This window comes from Corvus moneduloides, chromosome 9 (assembly GCF_009650955.1).
Source record: "Corvus moneduloides isolate bCorMon1 chromosome 9, bCorMon1.pri, whole genome shotgun sequence".
In the NCBI taxonomy this organism is placed as follows: domain Eukaryota; kingdom Metazoa; phylum Chordata; class Aves; order Passeriformes; family Corvidae; genus Corvus; species Corvus moneduloides.
The window spans coordinates 6,192,954-6,216,798 of record NC_045484.1 but is presented as its reverse complement, the minus strand read 5'-3'; the positions used below and the strand labels follow the sequence as shown (position 1 = coordinate 6,216,798).

Below are 23,845 nucleotides of genomic sequence, written 5' to 3'. Positions count from 1 at the left end.
TCCACTTGAAAATTCTGCGCATAGCTCTGTAGAAGGGGAAGCAGGGAGATCCAATTTTATATTAAAGGTACAAGTGAAACTCAAGCTAGCAGCAGCTTTTAGGTAGGCAGGGTGATCTTTTGGAAGCATGATGGTAACACTGGGATTTGCTCCATGTAGTCAAGTACTTCAGATCTGTGTATGTTCCCATATATTGATCTTTGGTAAATAAACTTTTAAAACCATAACAATGTGTTTATTCCATGGAATGGGGAGAGAAGTGTCTGCGCTAGGACCAGCAGCTGTGCAGCATCTCCACTAACTGCATTCGATGCTGGGATCATGGCTTGGATCTAGAACTTTCTTAGTCTGAATAAATAACTAAGCACACCGGAGGCATTTAATTATTTATCTAACTTAGTGTCCCACCAGGATGTGTGGTCGCAGTAGTCATTTCAGAGAAGCTGGAGAATTTATACAGAGCAGGTTTTTTCTTTTCAATTTAAACATGGAAGAAGCAATAGTTCCTATCTAGATTCTTTATTTTTTCCTTCTAAACTTCTAAAGCTTAAAGCATTTTTTTGGGTGTGTGTAATTTTTGATCAGCCAGTACTTTCCTAATTTTTTTTTTATTTGGAGTATTTTCTAAGTGTTTGGTTTTTTTTCAGGAAATGGTTTGAAAATGCTAATGAAGCGGGCTTTGAAGTTTAAGGACCCGTTGTTAATGAAGATGATCAGAAATATTTCACAACATGATGGGCCAACTAAAAGCCAGTTTATTGTAAGTATTAGGTCTTACCTAATGTGATCTCTGTTTTTTATGCTCCTGGAAAAGACTGGCTCTGGAGAGCTGCTGTGGTTTGTTTTGATGGGTGTCCAATTTAAGTTTTCTTGTCTGTCCTGGGGTGATTTATGTTTTGTTTTTTAAGGCTATCTCAGCTAGTAGATCAGAGTTTGGATCCCCTGCTATGGGGAAAACAGATCTTAAGCCTTATCCAGTGGGTTTCAAAACAAACACACAAAACCAAGCAAACAAACAAAAAAGCCTGAGCTGCTGGGGTGAACATCATAACAATTAAGTTATCCTAAATTTCTGCTTTTGAACCTAGACAGCAAAATCTGGTGCTTTTTTTTTCCCCCACTGTGCCAAGTGTGTTGTATTTGTGGGTATTTTAAATACTTAATATTTAAATATTAATCCTGTAAAGCCACCCTTTAAAAAGAAAGGAGGAAAACACAACATTCTAATCATGGATATTTTAAACATACTCTTAAAACGTGGATTGACTATCAAATTGTCTTAAAGCAGTAGGAAATGCGTAAGTAGAAGTCATTATTCCCCTGTTCATGTGCTCAGAAAACTTGTAGTTATTTATTAAAATCTTTAGGTAAAGAGCTCCATTACTGCCGCTAATGCAGGATGGTATTCTCTATCTTCATTTCCTTTTTTTCTAAGAGCTTTTTCAAACTCTGTATTGTAGTAACTACTTTTGGAACATTTAAATAAACGATTTGAACAAACATCCCTTGAAGGTGAAAGGATGGAGAGGAAGAGTGCTGAAATGTTTTATTGGATTATTCAGCAACTGGAATTGAAACTGCCTTATTAATCCTCATTTCAGGAATAAAGTCTCTTTAGTTTTCCTTTGAGAGCTAGCTTCAGTTTTGCTGACTTGTGAGTTCTTCAGAAACTCAGATTATTCATTTGTAATGGTTGTTCCTGTATTTTCTTCAGGAATATGTTGGTGATTTAGCAGCTCAAGTATCAAATGATGAAGAAGAAGAATTTGTGATTGAATGCCTGGGAACACTTGCAAATTTGACCTTACCGGAGCTGGACTGGGAACTTGTGCTGAAGGAGTACAAGCTGGTTCCATATCTCAAGGATAAGCTAAAACCAGGTCTGTACAAAGTTTGGTTGGGCTTTCAAAGCAGAGTCTCTGAAAAAATATTTAGAGTGCTTGGAGTAGAGTCTGTTTACCTTTATCATTTGTGATTGTTTAGGAAAACCTAACACTGAAAAATAGAATCATGTCTGCAGATAAAAATACAACTGCCAGTAGATTAAGGATTCCTGAGAGAGGTAATACTTTCTGCCTTCTGACTTAGCAGGTTCTGCTGAGGATGACCTCGTTTTGGAAGTGGTGATAATGATCGGGACTGTTTCCATGGATGACTCCTGTGCTGCTCTGCTGGCTAAATCTGGAATCATCCCTGCGCTCATTGAGCTTCTAAACGGTACACTGCCGTGTTTGACTTGTGAAAAGCAAGAGCTGTAATTGACACTGCTGTTTCCTTGCAAGGCAGGGGGAGGTGTTTGTATGTGGAAGGAGGAGCAGTCACTTCCTTAGTGACTGATTCTGAGTACTAGTCTAATAGATTTGGGGTTTCCCACACCTTCACAACTTTAAGCATCAAAAGCTTCTATTTGTGAGATTTGAAATTGTGGTGGATATTTTCCTCTTTGCAGCTCAGCAGGAGGATGATGAGTTTGTCTGCCAGATCATCTATGTGTTTTATCAGATGGTGTTCCACCAAGCCACCAGAGATGTCATCATCAAGGAAACACGTATCTTTTTAAAGATTAAATATATAGATTTGCAGCACTTAATCTGCCATTGCTGGTGTTTGACTTAGATTTCTCATGCAGTAACCGCATGATCTCAGAGGTTTCTTTGTAAATACTTATTTCAGCTGAAGAAAAAACCCAAGCAGCCTAAGCATGTAAAGGGACTGTAAGAGTAATAGAGTAATAGTAAAGATTAGAAGTTAGTTTGCTTTGAAGCAGGTAGGGGGATCACTGGACCAGATGACTCATTAGTTGCTGTCCAGTCTGATGTACTGTATGGATTTGTTTTGTAAATCATAATGAAATTCATTGTTCGTAGAAGAATGTATGCAGAGCATAGGCAAACTTCTTGCACAGCACCATTATACATATGTGTTGCATGGCCTGAAATTCTGTGGGCCTTAACTGAATGTTAAATTTTATTGAAGCATTCAGAATGGGTTGAATGAGCCCTGGTAGGGATAGCAAGTTAGTGATTACATTGCTAACAATACAAAGAATATTTCTTAATGTTCTTTTTGCCTTTAAGCTCTGTGGAATATCTGAGAAGGCAGCTGGGTGGTTGTTCTTTGTCTCCTGTTTGGATTCCTAGGTTGCTAGCTTAAAAAAAATTAAAAATATAAAGTTGGATCTCTTGCTAATTCTGTAACTATAAAGCACCAACATTTGAAAAATGCTTTCTTGCTACATGACATGAAAAATTCCCGCCTCTGCTTCTTAGTGAAATTTGCAGTTTGAATAACCTAGGGTCGGGGGGGGGGACGGGGAGCAGAAAGAAACATGTTTTTCTCCTTAACAGTTTCTTTGCAGAAGCCCCAGCGTATCTTATAGACCTGATGCATGATAAAAATGCTGAGATCCGCAAGGTTTGTGACAACACTCTGGATATCATAGCGGTAGGTCTGATTTTCTTGATCCTTCCAGAGCCTCTTTACACAAGAGAATTCTAAAATAATTAAATATATTGCAAATTAAGAGTATTTTTCATGTGCAACTTTCAAATCATTTCATTGATAATAATGATCATTAACCGATCATTAGGCTGTGCATCAAACTTCCAGAAAGCGTGTATGTACTTCGAAAATTTATACTAGTTAACTTTACACTTTTAAAGAGTGCTTTTAGACTTAAATAAATTAATCACATTACATAAGTGTGCCAAGCTTTCATTATTTCCTAGTTCTCCAAACAAATGGATTGTTACCCTTTTAGCAGCTTTTATTGAAGCAGCTTTTATTCAGCTTCTCTACATTGCCTGATGCCAATTTGTTTCAAAAAGAAAATGTTGCAGTGATCCTGATGCTGGCTGTTCCCTGCTGGGGGAACAGTCACTATAATATTGTCTTCACCTCTTGGATACGTTTCCTTTAGCTACATAACTTAGTTTATCCAACTATCCATGGATCACAGTAAACTTTTGGGACAGTTGTATTAAACCGCTAAATTGGAAAAAAGAAAGAATATTAAATTACAGAGTGCTCTTGAGGATCGTACTGACTGTACATACTTTTGGATATAGAGTAACTGTCATGAAATTAAATCTTATAGCTAAAGAGAACTTTACTGAGTCAAGAGCAGCAGTGCCTTTTTCTACCTTATTGCCTTTTCAGTCATCTACATAGTTTCTTTTTCAGTTGAATTGTGTATTGCAGCTTGTTCTCTGAAAAGCTTAATGTAGTCTAAGGCCTAACTTGCACTGCAAAATATTACAGTCTAGCTTCCCTTTTTCTGTTACACTCATCAATAATGTCTTCCAATTTAATATTCCCCTTAAACCAGTAAAATGACATAATATTTTCTGTACTGGAATTCTTCTTATTTGGATCTGGTTTTGCTTCGTGGAGGTATGAAATGAAAATTGTGCTCCAGTAGCAGAGTTGCTGTTGATATTCATTAAGGGTGAGATTTAAACTCAATTTAAACAAATTCAGATGAATTTGCACTTAGTGCTTATTTATGATGGGCATCATGTTCAGCTTACCATGATCAGCTATTTCCAGAGACATCTCCAGTGGAAGTAGCAGAAGGATTTTTATATCTTCTGGGTGAGGCTGGACAATCCAAGTGCATCCAACACTTGTTTTACCTTGGGGCCAGTGCAATTTCCAAGTGACTCACACTTTGTGTGTTTATGACATTACTTGTTCATACAGAGAAGCTTTACAGTGAGGTGCACAGTAATATCTAGTTAGTGAAAAATTGCTAGTAATATTATTAAGCAAAATTTATAGACTCTAGAAAAATAAACATACAAAAATACAGCTTCGTATTCAGTATTACCATCTGAGTAAAATGTACTTGGGTTTTTTTCCCTTCCTAAGATCATCAAATATTTATGGATGGGTCAATGAGGAGTGCTAAGATAATGGATGGGAAAAGCTTTTCAACTTGCAAAAAGCACTGGACAGGACTTTCAGGGCCTTGAGGGAGAATAAAGGGAAGAAATTATATGATACTGTGGTTATTGGGGGGTGAAGAGAAGACACCAAACACATACTGAGAGCAGCTTGCATGGTGGTAAATTGTATTTTTCTTTATTTGTGGAGCAGTGCCACACTTAGAATGGTGTTAGCTGGTGAGTTAGGAGAGTTCCTTTTCCAAAAAGGTCTTTCTGGCTTTATCATCTGAGTGTTGGGGTTATAAGTTGCATAAACATGGCCCTGAGGGGAGCAGGAAGCATAATGTGCTGTCTTTTCTGGAAGACAAAGGGAACTTTGATTGCTTTCTCAATTATGTTGTAATCTGGTTGCACTTGTGTCTCTCAGTACAAAAAATCCCAGGCAAAAAAGGCAACATATTCTAGATGGTGATGGGAGAAAATATAAGAGAGGAAGTTATCAGAAGCTCAGATCTTGATAGGTGTTTTGCCACTCAGCTCAGAGGAATGTTAAAGCAGGCTGTAAACATAGAGGTATTTGGTTGTGTGGCAGTTTCACACAAGCAGTGCCTGCTGAGGTGTCTGGACAGATGTAGTCTCCAAGAATGGTGGAACTTCTTATCTGTGATAAATTCACAACAAGCAAACCTTCACTTTTCAGTCTTCTTGTTGCATACATGCTGACAGGAGTAGGTCCTCTGATGGAAATCAGAAAATAAATGTTGGGGAATAGATGTGAAAATAATTTCTACTCAGGGAGACAAATGCTTCTTTCACTCATCAATGAGCTGTATATACTGTGATTGAAATAGCGCTGGAGAAAATCACATGGCTTATAAGCCTTAGGGGAGAAATGCTTTCTGTAGTAAAGTAATTGTCATAGAAATTATGGAAATGTTACACTAGTGATGATTTGTTTAATATAGCTTGGCTGGACTCTGCCATTGATGAACTGAAACAGATGTGCTGCTTTAGCACAGTATATACTGGGCAGTGTCAGCTTTGCACTGGGGGAAGCAAGGTACCCCTTTTGTCAAAAAAAGTCTGAGTTGATGATTTAGGGATGCTTCAGTCTCAGCCATGTGCTGAGTTTTGGCAGCAAGCAGCTAGTTCAGTGTACTTGTACCCCTAAAGTGGGGCAGCTCTCACAGCTTAGCTGAAAGCCTGAAATCAGCAGCTGGTATAGGAGTCTCAAGCAAATTAATTTCCCTTTTCCCTTGCTTCAGAAGCCTAGACAACTGCAACTTCACGCTTGTGGAAAGAGATGTCAGCTTACTTGAGATGGTTTTATTCTGTTCACCTTGGGCAACATTATCAAGAGCCAAGGGGGCCACTAATCTTCAGGTTTCTTATTCTTTCTCTGCTCCTAGCTCAGTTTTATTGCAGTCCAATTATTTTCCTCATTTATTTAAAGGATATTAATCATCATCAGGTCCTTGGACTCTGAAGTCTGACCCTCCCCCATTCCCCTGATCTTGTTCACTGTCTTTGCAGCTTCAAATCCAGACCTGCTGCACCATCTTGTTTCTCTGGTGATCAAGAATGGATCACAATACTTCCTGCAGGAGTAAAACATCTTTTAGATAGCATTGTAGCTATGGGATTTAGGAAGAGCCTCTTGGCTAAGGTGTTTTTTCAGCTCTTGTTCTTTGCCCTGGGTATTTGTAATGAATGGCAAATAATGTTTGCCTTTTATGGAAATCATTGTTAATGAACAGCTTGCATCTTTCCCTGTTAGCTAAACTCTCTGATAGAAATCCTCCATGATGGGAATGCTGGAATTTCACATAAGAAGCAGGAATGTGCTGTGAACCCTCTGTGCTCTGGGATTTGGGGCCAGCTGTGTGAGATGTTGGCCAGCTCTCTTAGAGTCAAGAAAGAGCAGACCACAGGGATTTGGTGTGGGCTTTATTTGAATAGGCAGCATACTCTGGGAAGAGATAACCTCTGACTCTAGCTTGGTGTCCTCTTTCCATGAAGGGTGCTGTAGCCACTCCAGGAAAAAAGGTTCTCCCGTCACTTGACAAGATGCCCTTTCTGTGGTGCATCTTGTTCCCCTGTTATCCTGTAGCAAATGTGAAAACAGAGGGGTGGTTTGAAGGGCAGCGAGGCACTGGGGCTGCAGCTGAACTGCTGACATGTTTTCTCTGTTCATTGTTAAATATGCCATTAGTCTGCTTTGGTGCTGGTAGCCTCTTGTGGCTCTGCCTGCAACAGAGTAACCACAGGCAGCTTTAGATAGGGCAAGAGTGTCCTGATTGTTTTTGTCTTCACATAATACCTATCTTGGACAGATTCCCTTTCAGCATTGGTGCTTGCTCTGTGGACTTGTAGGACTAGGAACATGAGCCGAAACACTGATCTGTTACTTAAATAACAGGTTGCCAATGAGATACCTTACATTCCTCCAAAGGGGAGGAAAAAAAAGTTTCTCTAGTCTGCTACTGACAGCTTTCGGAGTGCCCTACATTTTATGTAGTCACTTAAATTTAGAGGGCATTAATGGTTACTCTTTGTCTTGCTGTTAGTTTCAGCTCTCAGATTTCTCTGAGCTTCCTGTCAGAATATATTAAGTGAGGAAGCTGATTGTGAAGCAGTGACTCTGGGTTTCACAGGTGTAAGTGGTGGAAGGAGTTTTTTTTTTTTCCTGGCCTCTGAAGGAATTGCCCAACAGTGGTACTTTCCCTAAGGTAGGTGTGGTAGACACCTGCAGAAGGTGATCCCTAACATCTGTTTCTCTCCTTGGTTTATAGAGGCACGTAGTTAAAATCACATGCCTAACTTTTGGATAGCTAGACAAGATAAATATCTTCTTTCTTAATAAATAGTTAATTTAATCTTTTATGTGAACAGTGGTATTTTTGGGGTGGTTAAATAATGAAGAGTGTAACATATCACCAAGTACAGCCTTGAACATAATGAGCATTCTACTTATTGTATAGCAGTTTCAGTTCAGTATGAGGAATCACATCAAATGAACCCTATTACAGACCCAATTAAAGGGCAACCACATTAAAGTGAAAAAGGAAAATCTGTTTTTCATCAGCTGTGAGAGAACACAAAGCAGATCTGTGTAGCTCTATGTTATCCTATAGTGTGTTAATCAGATACAAGGTGTGACGGAAGCCAGTGACAAAGGGGACCCTGATAGGGAACAGACACTCTCTGATAATAGGCCAGTTAACGCTTCATAATATTTCAATGGGTCAGTAGTAAACAAAGTTGGAAGTAGAACTTCAAAAAGGATGGCACATTCCTCCCAGAGTCGAGCCATACATCTTCTATGACACTTGTGGATTTATGGAAACCGAATGTTAAAAACAGTGATGTCAGGGAGCTCCAAAGAGAATAAAATCAGCTTTCAGAATTCCTCCTTTTAAGTTTCTGACCATGACTGCAGTGTTTGAGGGGGGTGGTGTTGGAGACTAGGCACATTCTGTTCACTTTCTTGTTCTCCCTTGCAGTGCTTTTCCAGTAGCCTAGCATTTAAAAGGACTGGAGGGCTCAAAGCTATGGCTGTATCTCCATGATTTTTAGTTTTCTGGTTTCACTGTTGCAGGAATTCCTTTGTAAAGAAAGGGTGCTTCATGTGTTTAAAACCCAAAGCCCAACCAAAACTTGTAAGTAAGTTTGTAAGTTAAAAAAACTCTCAAAATAATAATAAAAAAGGTTTTAATAACTCAAAATATAATTACTGGAAGACTTGCAGTGTTTTAGGAAATTGTTTTGCTCTACATGTCTTTAATCTGGTTTCTTTGTGCCTTTTGGCTGTGGTCCTGCATTTACAGGTTTTCTTCCATTCTGATGTTGTTCCATTAATCATTTACCCAGTGGTGGTTCTGCATATTTCTGTGGAAAACCTACAGACACATTCCTGATCTAGCAGTACTTAAATGAACTTTTTTTTTTGTGCTGAGGTTATGTAAATTTTTCTAGATTATTGCAAATCTTCCTTTTCTGTGATTGCTGCCAGAATGAAACTCCTGACAAAACTGATCATTGATCTAATTCTGGTGCAGTCACTTCTTTGTAATATTTTGTACCTTGCTTTTTTCACTGGGAATGAGCAACAAGAACAAAATTGCCAAACTACTTGAATGGATAAATTGTGGTTTTTAAGTAATGTGCTATTCAATTGCTAATCCCATTTTCCAAAATTTAGATGAGTGATTGAGGAAAAATACCTGGGAGTCTTAAGCCTCTTAATATAGGGTGGGAAATGTAGAATATATAGGAATATTCTGCCCTGCTGTCATCATTGAAAGGAAAAATCAGTTAGAATCTGAGAAATGTTAACTTATTTTTGCAGAAGGATATAAGAAGTTGATGTCTATTTCTGGCAGAAATTCAGCATGTTCAGACAGTGGTGTGGAAAGGAACTCTGATGTCAGGAAGTGGGATACGTTTAAGGTTGTAACTTTGGGAATATTCAAGTGTTTTCAAAGTGCATTGATGGTAAATGGGAATTAGGTGATTTAGCTGATGGCCTTTTGGCTTTTGAGAACTTCTAAAGGTAAACAGGATAATGTCAAAGGGATTCAGCTTCCGCAGAGGTTAGTCTAATTTGCTGTTTGTTAAATTTGTTTCTTTTCCCCCACTTCTTTGCAATCATGATTTCTGGGAAGTGTTCTTAAGACTGCAGTGTGATTTCTGGCAGTTACAAGATGTTTCTCTAAAGCTTGTAAGTAATTCACAATTGCTGGAGGCTGACATAATAGCTGGTCCAGGGTTTAGCTCTGGCAGATGCAGCAAAGGAGCTGTTTCCAAGATGCTGGTTAGGTGTCATCATTGAAAGTCACTCCTTGTCGTCTTCTTTTTTTTTTTTTTTTTTTTAATGGGTTATTTATAAATCTCAGTGATGAGCTTGCTTTTTCCAGGGACATTCTTGTTTTTACTGTTACTTCTAACTTTTCTTTTTAATCAAGAGTGGAGATGGGGGGGAAAAAAAATCAAGAAATAGCCTGAGGTGTTCTTATGCAAACAGTGTGAGGTGTTTGTTGGGTTTTGGTAGTTTGGGGTTTTTTTTTTTGTCTTGTCTTTTCTCCCTCCCTAAGGCTGCTGTAATACTGATAGACAGAAAATGGAATTTTGCTTGAGGCCCCTAGGCACTGAGAATATCTATAGATCCCACAGGTGGGACCTGCTCTGGGTATGGAAGTTGTGCAAGACACCAGGTTTTGGACAGGATCACTGAACAGGAGTGTCAGGATGGTGAGGAGTGGAATTAGCAAGGTCTAGGAATTAGCGTTGGTCAGAGGTGGAATTGGAGAAATTGAGAATAATGAAATCTTGGATGTTCTAGATACTTGTTGGCAATTTCAGAGAAGCCTCTGGCAGGGCCAGCTGGCTTTTGTGTTAGCCACCAGTCAAAAGGTGGAAAAGGCACAGGGTAGAGAGTGTTACCTGTGCAACACATATTATAGCAGTGAAGACACGGCTGGTTGAATATTAAGTCAGTTTAAGACCTCAAGTTCAGACTATAGCGCTTTCAGAAGTTTAACATGAGCCACGAAGCCAGCTTATTCTGCCTTCTCTGCCATTTTATGGCCTCTTGTTGTAGACAGATCTACTTTGGCATGTCTAGCAGGAGCAATTTAAGAAGTTACCACTTCCACAACCAAGGCGTTGTCACTAATTGTGTGTCGTTTTCCTGTTCAGAGCTAAGTAAAACAGATTTTTAAAGCCTTAAACTACTCCAGCTTAGATCTCTCAGGAAAGTCTGTCTAGATCATGTGTTAACCACCATGAGAGTTAAGAAATTATTTTCAAGTTTTCTCTCCTTTGTAGTTAGGTTAGAATACAGTGGAGTGGGATGTGTTTCATAAGGGTATTTCTTCCCACAAGAAGAAACATTCTGCTTAGGGATGTTATCCTTGTTCACAGTACTTTGGTTTAAAAAAGCACTAATCATGGTGCATGATTTGTGACTATTCCCGAATTGATACCATCTGCAGATTTCATATGCTGATGAATTTCCTAGAGATAACTGTGCCCTATCTTCCCAGTAGGATCAAGGAACTGAGTGTTATCCATGGGTCAGTGTTCCCTCAGTGGTAATCACCAGCCCACAAAGTCTGCTCTGTTTAGAAGATCCTTCTCTGAACAGCTGATTGCAGTGACCATAGCTATGTCACTTCATGCTGATGTTCCTCTATATGGAATATCACACCACTTCAGTGCAATTAGGCTGTAATCCAGATTGAAATTTGATGCCTACATGTTTTTCCATAGTGACTGGAACCTATATCCTGTTTTACTCAGCTTTCTGGAGAAGTTCCTCTCAGAGTTTAGTTGTGTACCATTTTTGTGGCTGTTCAACATTATACATAAAATTTGACATGAAGTTGAAAATTAAATTCTTGCTGGAGCTCATGAAATAAAATAAATGTATTGGTTTTATCACAGCCTTTCTCTTTAATTTATTTTTTTAGCAACTAGTTGTCCTAGTAAATGCTCATCTAATGAAGATGTGCAGGGTATTTGGCCAGTGTTAATAATTAATTATGAAAAGTCCCCTGAAGATTGGCAGTAATTGGGTCTTCTTAATTAAACCAAATGAGGAGACTGATGATGGAACTGTTCTGTTCAAAGCAGGAGTTTTTTCTGGACGGTGTGAGGTTCCAAACCATGAAGGTTTGGACTTCCAAACCATGAAGGACTACTGCATCACAAACCAGAATAATGCCCAGTGCTTGCAAAATCCCTTCTTTGTTCAAAGAATGTGCAACTGAGTAGAGCATTTAAGTCATTGGGCCCTGAACTTGCATCTTTTGCTGATGTTGGATTCCCCTGCCATTTCCTGTTACACCAGCTTTGTCTAGAACTCATTCTAAAACACTGTGTGGTGATTTTTAACAGGAATATGATGAGGAATGGGCTAAAAAAATTCAGACAGAGAAGTTTCGATGGCACAACTCGCAGTGGCTGGAGATGGTGGAGAGTCGGCAGATGGATGACAGTGAGCAGTACCTGTATGGTGATGATCCCATTGAGCCCTACATCCATGAAGGGGATATTCTGGAAAGACCTGACCTCTACTATAACGCAGGTAATGCAGCACATGTCAGTATTTAGCACTGGGATTGCCACTTCTGCATTTGGAGTGGGAGCTTGAGCTGGGCCTGACTCAAGCCAGCAGGACAGTTCCCCTTTTGTGTCATTGGGAGCAGCACTGATGCCAACCAGGGATGGGCTTGTCCGTGCTGGGATGTTAATGATGGATTAAGTACTGTATATCCATGATTTTAGGAAATGTTACAGGTCTGCAGAAATATGAGTAGGCCTGTCTCAGACAGCTGATGGACCATGACAATGGATTCAAGTAAAGGTGGCCCAGCCCTGTTCTTCCCACCTATTTCTTGTGTACATTGCTTGTTTGCTCTGTAAACAAAAACCTTCTCTTATCCCTGTTAAATTCACAGCTGTGGGATTTATGCTGAATTTTGTTCTGCCTATTGTGTTAGTTGTGTAATGGGATTTTTACTGCAGATATTGATAAAAGACTTTAGTAGAGTCACATCAAACTTGTGGATTCCTTAGCAGAGGCCATCATTCTGTGACTTTAAACTAATCTATCTCTATGATTTAGTCTATCTAGGTTTTAGGGAAGTGTGTGAATCTCTTCTGTAAACGCTGATTTATCTAATCCAGTGTTACCAGCTGTTTCAGAGGGAGGTTCAAAAAAACTTTGCAGGAGACAATCATGAAATAATTTCCCCAGTGGATAAATAACTTTTTGTAACTAGGAGTTGGCTTGCACTCTCAAACTTGTGGATTTAGATCCTTTTCAAACTCCTGGATAACTGAGTACATGGATTTTTGGGGTTTTTTTAATTGCTGGGTTTTTCTTTTTCTGTGTTTTACATTTTCCACATAAGTGTCCAGTCCTCTGCCATGAAGCATGAGTCACAGAACTCTGTGACTCTGGATTAATTGGCAGGAAGAGTAATTAGAAAAACAAAACCACTAAATCCCATAATCTTCACTCATAGTTGCTGCAAGAAGATAATTCTGCAAGATCTCAGAGGCATTTCAGATACTGTTCTCAAAGGATATCAGAACATAAGGCTGCTTTTTCTTCTATTTTTGATTGCATATGTCAGCCATAGCAACTTGTCTCTTTAGTGTCATATTTTTTTTTTCTTTTGGCTCCTGTAGCTTTATCTTGCTCTACTAAACCCACAGGGTTGGCAGTGGGAGCCAAGTGTTGTGCCCTGTAAGGGCCTTTTCTTACATCATCTCCTTGGGGCTTCCTGAGGTAAAGGTATGCCTACTGTAGTCTCCCTTTACAGGTCTTGATTGCTTATTTCATAGGGACAGTTCTGTTCCCAATAGTGGGAGCTAGAGATGGAGTGACACCAATAACACTGAATTTCCTGGCTTTCAATCATTTATGTTACAGGCTTAATGTTATTTGAACAAAGGGATTTTTTGTGTTGGAATTGATATTTAACCAGGAAGGAGAGGTAGAATTCCAGTGATATGTTCTGCAGATGTTTGAAATGTGCTTTTGTTTTTAAAGGTAGCCCTTTTTTTAAAGAGTGATTATATTCAAAATGCAGATTCACTTCTCAGGTTCATTGCAACAAGTGTCAGTAATTGTGTGCTTCTGCAATTTCCTAGAATTCAGCTTTTGAACTGTGGCATCTCAAAAGGGACATAATATTCCTTTGAAAAGGCTACAGGTTAATGTACCAGTTGGAGCAGGGATTTGGGTTTCTGAAGGACAGATCATTACTGAGTGAAAAAAACCCAAACCCACCAGAAATACAAATCTTTGTGCAGTCAGAAATTAAATACTTGTATTTCCGTTTGATAATTTTAGGAGTGACCTACACTGATGGCTGACACTCAGTACAAGTCCCACCTTGACCGTAATAGTTCTTGAACTCACTGATAGCAAGATGAGTTCCTTATTTCATGACAGACCAATCTCTCTCTTGCACAGCAACTTAAATCTACATGAAAAATGTGGTAGAATCTCTGAAGTTGCCGTCCTGAGCTCAGTGTCTCTCTTGCTCTGAAAGTACATAACCTAATTTATGTTGAAATGTACATAACAACAGATGTCCTTTAACTGTGTAATCACATTTTATGCAGCTGATGCTATCCATGTGCTTTCATTTTCCTATAAATTCATGTGAGTCATAACTCTGAGTGTTATGGTTTAACTGTTAACACTCTTGATTGAAGACACTTTAAGTAGTGGTAGCAGTAGCCTCAGAGTTAAAATGTAGTGCTTGCTTTATTAATATAAAGACAGATGTTATTTTTAAGTTTCTGTGCTCTCAAAGAAGCTTTAACCAAGCCCAACTCTTTAGAATGCATAATCTCTTAAATGGATTGGTTTTGATCCAAAGTGCTGCAGGTATAAAAGTGATAATGGTCCTCCTCATTTCAGTTCAGTGCAGCGTACAGACTAGGTGGTGAGATAGGAAAATTTGGCACAAGTGTTAATAAAAGGCCATTTCGACTTTCCTTTCACTTCTTTGGACATTTTCTATTTGTATGATGTCACAGGGCACTTGTGTCCCACTGAACATGCTGAGAGAGGAATATTCATCCCTGCCAGATCACTTGCTTGTCAAGTCATAGTCCCTCACATACTGTACGCACATGTCTACAATTAGAACACAGCTATGTACAGCAATCTGATGCTGCTAAAATGTGGTCTGATCATGGCTAGCATTTTTCATTTGCAATCTGCTGCCTTGGATTCAGTCACTTTCCCATGAGGTATTATCTTCTAAATGAATCTCTGTAGCACCTCATCAAATGTCTGTTAGAAATCTAGATGTGTCAATTCTATTCCTTTTATCACTTGTCACTATATTATCTTCAGAAAACATCAGGTAAATTCATAAAGCACAGGGAGATTTGTTTGAATGCCAGAGTCGTCATCTCTAAGCCCTTGTGTCTGTAAGTAACTTTCCACCGCTTCCTGCGCAGGCAGTTTTAGTAGTTTTGAAACCACAGAGGTTAAGCTAAGTGGCCTGTGACTCCCTGGATCTTATCTCTCTTTCTTTAAAGTGGAGTGGCATTTGTAACTTCCTAGTCATTAGGAATCTCTTTCTTCCCTCTCTTAAACTCTTAATGTATCAGTCTGAATGTACCTGTTTCTGCCCTAGTTTTATGGGGGTGCTTTCTGCACTTCAAGTCTGGAATCGTTTTCATACAGTAATGGAGACAAACTGATGTAGGGTCTGTTGTAATGAAATAGCTCGTTTTATCTGATTATAGCCTAATACTAACTACCAAGTAAGAACTGTGCTCTTAATATTAAAAAGAAATGTGTTTTGTGATGGGAACAGCGAAGAGTTAAGATGGGTTCTCCTTCAGCTGGGGTCAGTTCAGTGACTTTACTTCAAAGACGCTCTCTGGATTTACATTGATGTAACAGAAGGAAGATGTTCACTCCCGATTTTTTTTCCTCATACAGCAAGCAGAGAATGTGAAGCCTTTAAGGAATACTTCTGGCTTTACAAATGTCTGCATCTTCACATGCCAGTGTTGTAATGTAAAGGAAGCACAAAAAACCTGTAACCTGTGTTCTTGAGAGGATATAATGTAAAAAGCCTGCCCTTGTAGGAAAGAGCTCTGAGACATTAAAAGATGGGCAAGATAAAAGAAATAGGTTTGAAGTCACTTTCTTGTTTTTCTTACCAAGTTTGAAGAGAGAGGTGCAGGGTAGAGTCTGAACAATTAAGACCTTTTCTGCTTTTTTATTTTTATGGTGCTGGCCCAGATTAATGTTTTACCTTTTTCATTGCTTGTTCTCTGGGCTTACTTTGATGATGGGAGAGACAAGATTTGTCTTGAAATAACTTCTATAGGTTTAAGGAAGAAGGGCTAAGAGACTATTTCTTAGGTATAGCAGTTTTCAGGGCCGTGGGCTGAAGTTGGAGTCCCAGTAAGGATTTTTGGTACTTGATGTTGCTGGGTTTCAGTATTACTGTTGATTTTTGTTCCTCACAGAAATATTGTAAGTTAAATTCCTAATGAATTGCTAAAAGAAACCAGGACAGGTTGTTTTGCCCACTTGCCTTCAAGTCCTGCTCCTTTACAAGTCACTGTATCTTGTTTTTCTAGATGGGCTGATAGCCCCCGATGGAGCAGTGAGTCCAGATATCTTCGGGGATTACCAGCTTCAGAATGGAGACCTGGTTGGGCAGCACCCCTTCTCTGGCAAGTAAGTTGCTCTTAGTAAAGAATTCTTACCATCCAACAACGGCTCTTCAAGTTTCTTTATAGGGCTTCATTTGTAGACCTCAATAATTTTTGCCCCATAGCAGTAGGAATGATTTACACTGCAAAAGCAGTTCTAGTCTGTGGTCTGAATCACAGGTCTGTTTTAACATCCTAACATGTTGTAATACATCACAGCTTTCCAAAAGCTGTAGAGTAGAACAATAACACAGAACACACCACTAACTACCTGTTATGACAACTACTCAAATATTTTTCAGACATTGGGAAAAACATCTAAAGAGAGGCTTGAGATGCTGATTACCCAGATGATGTTTGTTTCCAATATTCTTAAATTTAAAAGAAGTCTTTCAGCTGCCAAAGCTGTTTCTGTGGTTTTGGAGTTTTTTGGTTTTTTTCCATTAACCTAAGTCTTCCCAAGGTATCCTCAGTTAGGTTCCTGAGGGCATTTTGAAAATGGGCTATATGAGCAAAAGGCATCAGCTTGGCTTCTGGGAGATGTTTCTCTGAATTTCCCCTCTGGTCAAAGACCACTCCTTCTCAATGCTGGCAAGCTGTTCCAGTTTGAATTTCTGAGTAAACATCTCCCATGAGTTCAAAATAGAAAAGACTCATTTCCAAGAATGAAATCTTCATAGATCCTGATGCTGTAGTGTTTAGGAAGTGCCTTTTATAAAGCATGAGTTCTGTGCGCTCATTAGCAGGAAATAGTTCAAACACTTGATAGTCAAGGTACAGCATTCACTTCAACAGGATCCAGCTATCTGGATATGCCCAGCCCTGGGGCTGAAGCTGTTTCTTTCCAAAGGGTTCTTTTCATCACTGACACCTTTAGTCACCATTTGTAAAATGTAAATTATTCACAATATGTACAGCTGAAGCAAAAAAAGATTTTCCTCCCTTACTTTGGCTTCCTGTAATTGTTCAAGGGTAGTGGACCGTTACTTTTGTTGGTTTATTCTAACTGGGATGCACCAGAAAGCTGAACATTGAGTAAGGGTTGGAATGGTGGTAACATTTTCAAGGACAAATTAAAATAACTAATGTGCTCTGGGGAAAAAATAGGCAGGATTTGAGATGGATCCTCTAGAAAAAGTAACTATTGAGTTCAGAGTAGTGTGAATCTGTGTTTGGGAAGGGGATGCAGGTGCCTGTGTTGATCATTTACAAATGTGCAACCTTTGTTGCGGAGCTTGCAGGTGGGAGAGAAACTGAGGTAAGTGTGGGCTCTGTGCTGCTCTTGGAGTCTTAGTATGTGACTCACCATTTTAAACTTCAGAATAGACACACAACCCACGCGGTGACAGATTTCTTTGTTAACCAGAACATTGGAGGGTACATGCTCCCAACAGTCTTCAAACCCACCTGGAGGTGTGGAGAAAGGTATGTAGGGTAGAGCTAGTAGACTCCTTTGTTTCCAGTAAACTTAGCTAAAGCCCCAGTCAAGATACTCTTGTTTTGCCAGAAGGCTTTCAGCTGGGAAACAAAACCATCTTCAGTGTCCTTGGTTAAAAGTGAAGGCTCATCACTCAGCCTCAAATTGCAGTCCCGCATCAGGGAGCTCCAATAGTAAGCTGCTTTTTAATCAGATTGTATTCTGACTAACATGAGTAGCAAAATACACCTGGTGTGTATCTAGTTAAATTAAGTATTTGTAGAATTTTTTTGCGTGTTTCAAGGTATTCTGAAGGCTCACCTCAAGAAAGAAAACAAAGAAAACAGAAAAACTGCAGGTTGGCCCATTGATGATGGCCTCTGGAAATACTCAGATTTCTTACTAGAATTCTGTTTTCTAGGAAGACTTCTTTCAATATGATTGCTCCATGGACTTATCTGCAGTCCAGACACACAGTCTAATTGGAAACAGTGTGGAGTGCTGCAAATGTTCTTTCTTATTTGTAGCAGAGCAGGAGTGAATTGTTTGATAGAATAGATACTGGCAGCTGAGCGGCGAATCCGACTTTTCAGATGTGTGTCATTATGGGTTTGAACTGCTTGGCGCCAGCAGCCAGGATTTCCTGATGCTCAGACCTAATGTAAAATGCATTAGTGCTCCGAGGCATGAGCCATGGAATTGCCAGTCCCACAAGTCTAGAGCGTCAGACCCTCCCTTCTCCCAATTTGAACTGGTGTTGGAAGGTAAAACCATACGTGTTAGAGAGCCTAATTAAAAATAATAGCAGCAAGTCAAGGCGCTTTTTATGTGTTATATAGTGTACATTTCAGCCATACCAAAACATAATTCAGGGGTATTTTTATGCTTACAGTTTAAAGCTAACAAGAACCTTATGTCAAGGATTTATTTTTAACCAGTTCCAGCTTTTAATAAATCAAGATTTTTGTTATAAAAATAGTTCATTTTTCTATTATTAATATTTGAATATGTTTTCAGAAACTTTTTTAGCAAGAAAGCTGTGTATGATTTTCATAGACAATTAGCCAGTCAGTTAATAGTAACACATTTTGGAAGTTCAAAGAGAGATGTCTAATAATGAGTAGATACATATTTTTGGTCTGTTCATTTGTTACACTTTTTTATTTGTTGCATGTTTATTTGTTGTGCCGGTGTCTTCTGGTCTTTGCCTTTTATATTAGGCTTTTCAATTCTGTAATTGAAGCAGTTTTTGCTGAGGAGTGGGGTGAGTTCTCAAGTCCTTTTGCCATTTAAGACCACCCTGTCAATTTTGGGGTAGGTAACAACCATGAGCTGACTTCTTGCTACTCAACCTTGAATAATTTAATCCTTTCTTCTCCTTTCTGCATTCCTATGACAAAGAATGAGGATATGTTACCCTTTAATTTCTCTGAAGCTATTTCCTGTCCTTGCAATGTGCTTAGAGTGGATCAGGACTTACCCTTGCCTCCAGGAGAGCTGAACAAGTCAGCCAGAAAGTCCCAGGTTTTTATAGCTCCTGCACATCACTGAGAAGCTGAGTTTGTGTTGAACTGGTGTTGGCGCCCAACTGAGCAGCCAGTTAGAACCATGGACTTCCTTGTCAGGAATATGGTGTTCTAGCAGAGGTCCAGGGCACCCTCTGCCATTGCAATTCCACACTGTTTCATTTGGGAAAATTCAGGGGAGTTGGAGCAGTGACTGTATCCGAAGGTGCAATTGCTGAAGTGTTTGACTCCTGTAATCCAGCAGGGATACCACAGCCATATGTTGTGGAGTCCTTGTCCCAGGAGACACTGGATCTACGTACCTAGAGCTGCTGCACAGTCTTAGGCAGGTAGGGAAGTGCTTTTTTGAAGTCAAGCAGAATAGGAATTTAAAAAAATTGAATTACAGATAGGCACGCACTGGGTTACCCGCACTGGGGCTGTTTTCCCCTGTCATTTTTAAGAGGGAAACATGAAGTGACAGCATTGGCAGTAAAAACATTTGTTGATCTAGGGGAATTAGGTGGAGTGGCTTGGAGAGTTTTTTTCAAAGACACTGCCTTCTCTTCACGGGGTTTCTTGGACTTCTTCTTTGAAACCTAGAGTATTGTTACTCTCAGGAGCTGAGAATGCCACCTCACATGATCAGTTCCTGCATTGTGAAGTACAGAAAAACTTTGAAGGGAATTGTTAAAGTATCTAGCCCTGAATTCAGTTTGTAGATTTGCTTGCATGCTTGCTGTTCTGGACATGTCCACATCCTGATAATTGTTGTTTTCGTTACTTGTCATCGTGAAGGAGAAGCAACACGAAAGTGAAGACCTGAGAAACTGCCATTTTTCTCACAGTGCCACCCTGAGAAATGCTTTGTTTCTGGTGATCTAGCTTGTGTGTTTTGCAGCTTCAGTTTACAGCTCTTATCCCTGAACTATATTCTTAGTGGAGTTGTACTGTTACGTATGAGGCCTATAAATAGAATTATTTCGGAATGTAACATACACAGGAGCAGTGATAAAGTCCATAAACAGCATCTCTTGTTTTCTTCAAAGGTTTGGAGCAGAATGCAGACAGATTGTAAGGTATGTCTTCGATTCAGCAGAAAATATGTAGCTGAGGAGGTTGTTTTGACAGCTTGTATCCAGGTTTTTTTCATTGGCTAGGAAAAGACTCTTGTGATTAGATTACCAGCTTTGAATCATCTTACTGTCTTTCAGAAGCCACGTGGGCATTAGGCATAGATTTGAAATTTTCATCTGTTATTAAAATTTGAATTCAAGGTTTCTGGTTCTGATAAGTCTTAATATTGAGTGAAAGTTTTATGATTGTGGCAAACAAAAATCCCTCACTTTTGGCTGATGTGATGACAGCTTAGTGTCTGAGCTGCAAGGGATAAAGACCAGCTGAAAGACATCTTCCACAATCTCTGGTCATTTATCAACTTTTAATCACCTTCTGGAGACTAATTACTTTCTTAAGATGCAAACATAATAACGATGGCTAAATACCTTATAATAGAGATAGCCACAGTATTTTTCTTGCCCTTTGGGGAACAGGCCGCTTGTTAACCTTTCCTAGCTACAACTAGGTAATGATACAAACTCTGAGTACAAAAGCCAGTTTTTGGTTCGTATCTTCAACAGAGTTCTCAAACCTTCGCAGTCTGTAGCTTTGAAAAGATTAATAGTTAGGAATGCTAGAAGCTGGCCAGAACTTACTTTTTTTCCCTGAGGGAGTTTTCTCCAGTGCAGGATCCGTTAACCTTGTTATAAAATGTAGCAGAGCTGCCATTGCATAATCCTCATTTTCTCTGAGACAAGGCCTTTCTGTGTGTGCTGTTCCCAGCATGTGCACTAACAGCTCTTCCCAACAAGAGATCCGACTGAGGCTTCTTCCCAGGAAGCAGTAAGGTTTGGCGTGTCAAACACAGCCAGTTTTATGGGGTGACTGTGTGTCTCTGTCCTTGGTGAACATCTTTCCTCTTGCCTGGATTTACAGCCTAAAACTGTAGTTGCATTTCTTGTTTTTGCCATGGCAGGTCATTGGGATATTTTGTGAGCTCAGTGTCTGGAGCCAGGTCCTTGCAGGCTGCTCTGTGCTGGCCCCAGGGAAGTTGTGGCTAGTGTTGGCAAATACCAGTGTGCACAGCCAGGCTCTTGTGTCTGGGGTTCATGGAAACAATGCCTGGCCATAGGTCCTGGTGGGAGCACAGGGAACACTCTCAGTGTGACCTAGCTTATCTCTAGCTGGGCTAACCACGTGTAATGTCTGCATGTGCTAAAAGTCCACACTGAATGGCAAGAATGGGCATATCCATAGCCTTTTTTCACTTGGAAACCCTGATGAAAATCAGATGGGAGTTTTCATGGTGGAACAACCTAGAGCTGTAGCCTTTCATTCCCGTTGATTGCTGCATTGTGGTGTGAATTCCCAGTCATGAGTCACAGCTGAACAGCTCCCATCTGGGTCAGGTACAGGAACTGCAGCAGGTGCTTGCAAATGTGCACTTTGTGAATGATTATCAAAATGCTTTTAAATGGTTGTACCTGTAACTTACATCCTACATTGACATTTATAGCGCTATTCCATATAGATCCTCATCTTCAATTAGATTTGCTAAAGGAAAGGACTGAAGGAATTGGTGATCTTGATGACCCTGCCAGGGGCATCCATCTCATCCATCTACTATTTTCAGTAAAGTTCAGCACAGTTTATTTAGAAGTTCGAACATTCCCTTCCCAGCCTCTCAGGAGGTAAGTGACATCTTGCAGGCTGTCTCTGAAGGTGAAAAACCACTCTTGTTAGCAGACAGTAGCAGGGATCAGTGGCAGAACAAACTGTTTTATGCTCCTTAGATAAAATCATTCTCATGTGGGGTCTGTGCTGAGAGTACCCACATCTCTTTCCTCCTCATTTGAACAGAGGCAGTAATACTTCCCTGTCTTAGAGGTGGAGAGTGAGTATAAAATCCTTTAATTAATGGAAAGAAAACCTAAAAGAGTATAAATTATTATTACAATATGATTCTACTTTGAACCATTTTACCATAGTGATGTTTCTTACAGCTCTGTACAGTATTTCTTCTTTTCTCTAATTAAACGTCATATTAAAAACAAAACCCAACTTAGTTGCTTTTGGAGTGTGTTCAGCAGAGTTGTACTCAGCTTCTGCCACTATTTAATTTGCATTTCCCTGGAGAATTGAATTAGGTTTTATTAGTAAATTGGGCCTATAACCTTGCAGGCAGGTTTTATTAGTTTATCACACATCAGTATTAGCAAATTGTAAATCCCGCTGAAACGAATTTGAAAAGGCCTTAAAGAAAAGTCCAGAACCAGTGAAGTTTCTGGACACAAATAAGGGAGTTTATTTTGGTTGGTTTATGTATTTTTTTTTTAATCCCAAAAAAATGTTGTTAGTGGCAGCAGAGTCACCTTTTTTATCATACTCTTTTGTCCTAGCTTCCTACATGTTTAGTTTTACAGAAGTTAAAGTCAATATGGTCAGGAGGATTTCACTAAATGTGTAATAAGGCTCTGTATGGCTTGAGATAAAGCACACTTCTCATTTTTGTGTACAGCCTACACTGACTATTCCTGGGGAACAGGCAGAGAAGTTGTTTTGTTCCTCAGTGCCTATACAGGTGCTGCATACCCCTGGAACTGAGATCTTGCATCTAAAAGAATAAGGATAAGGAAGTGATGAGGAAGTGGGAACTGCTGCCTTTTCGAGGCTTTTGGTCACAGTCTGGGACAAGCTTGTTGGAAGACTTCACTTGATTGCTTCAGGTCCTGCCTGGATCATGGCCTAAATCAAAATTCAATGTGTAGTTGTTCTCCTTCAGTACTGAAATGTGGCAGTGGTGCTTCCAGCACAGGAAGGCTTCATTGCTAAGAGCTTTTGAATGTCAGCCAGAATTTCTTTGTGTCTTACAGTAATTTGTTTCTGTACCAGTACTAAACTAGTGCTGTCTCTGTCCTGTCCTTGTTTTTTTTTTTTTTTTTGGTAGTGGTCATATTCCTGCTAGCTGTTACTTTATTATTGTTTTCATACTGTCTTCTCAAAGCCTTGTTTATAGAAATGCTGCAACCTGACATATAATCACTAATTACCACTAATATGTATCTGACCAAATTCTGCTGTTATGCTGTGGACAGTTACTGGAGCATTTTTGGAGACCAGGGGTCTGATTATTCCAGAGGATGAAGATTCTGCCCTGTGGCCCATATTCATCAGTGAGATTTTCCCAGAGTTTGGAGAACTTCTGCACCGCTGAAGGATTAGGGCTGTAGTTGAGGAATATCCATAAAAGGACAATATTATTCATATCCAATGTTTGATATACAGCAACTCTTGAATGTGCTTGGCTGTTTATTTGTTGTCACTGTGTTCTTAGGCAGTATCAGGAGAAGCTCCCAAGCAACTCTCCATGGATCCCCCACTCACAGACGATGCCCACAGTGCAGCCCACAGTCCCTGAGAGCTGATAGCCAAGGTGGGCAGGGAACCAGAGGTGAGGAGAAGGGAAGTTACTCATCCAAAGTCAGGTGCCAGAGCTGGAGCAGGGCAGGGCTCTCCTGAGCACTCCCGCAGTGCCCCAGTGACCAGACCACACCATCTCGCCAAGGTGTGTGGTCTGGAGCTGGGAAGGATCAGGTTGCCCTTGTTTCATTTACTGTAAGAGAGGTTTAATTGCTCCCAACAATTGCACCAGTGTGTGAGAGATGAAATAGCTTGCTGGGGAATATTTTAAAGGCACAGTTTTTTCAGCAAGCTGCAGATGCCATTTGGGAAGAGTAAGTATTGAGGTTTTAATGCACTTCAGCTCTTTTGGAATC

General features: G+C 39.7%; 1 protein-coding gene across 2 annotated transcripts in view; it reads left to right on the top strand.

Annotated features, from left to right (window-relative positions):
* The window catches only part of KIFAP3 (kinesin associated protein 3), a 66,729-nt gene that overhangs the window by 31,676 nt on the left and 11,208 nt on the right, over nt 1-23,845 (top strand). Inside the window, exons 13-19 of one of the 2 annotated variants that reach the window (XM_032118100.1) lie at nt 648-760; nt 1,715-1,880; nt 2,092-2,217; nt 2,450-2,548; nt 3,359-3,444; nt 11,784-11,973; nt 16,014-16,113. In XM_032118100.1, the coding sequence (XP_031973991.1) occupies nt 648-760; nt 1,715-1,880; nt 2,092-2,217; nt 2,450-2,548; nt 3,359-3,444; nt 11,784-11,973; nt 16,014-16,113 (880 nt within the window). Of the gene's footprint in view, nt 1-647; nt 761-1,714; nt 1,881-2,088; nt 2,218-2,449; nt 2,549-3,358; nt 3,445-11,783; nt 11,974-16,013; nt 16,114-23,845 lie in introns of both variants that reach the window. The other variant, XM_032118099.1, reaches the window with a different exon arrangement.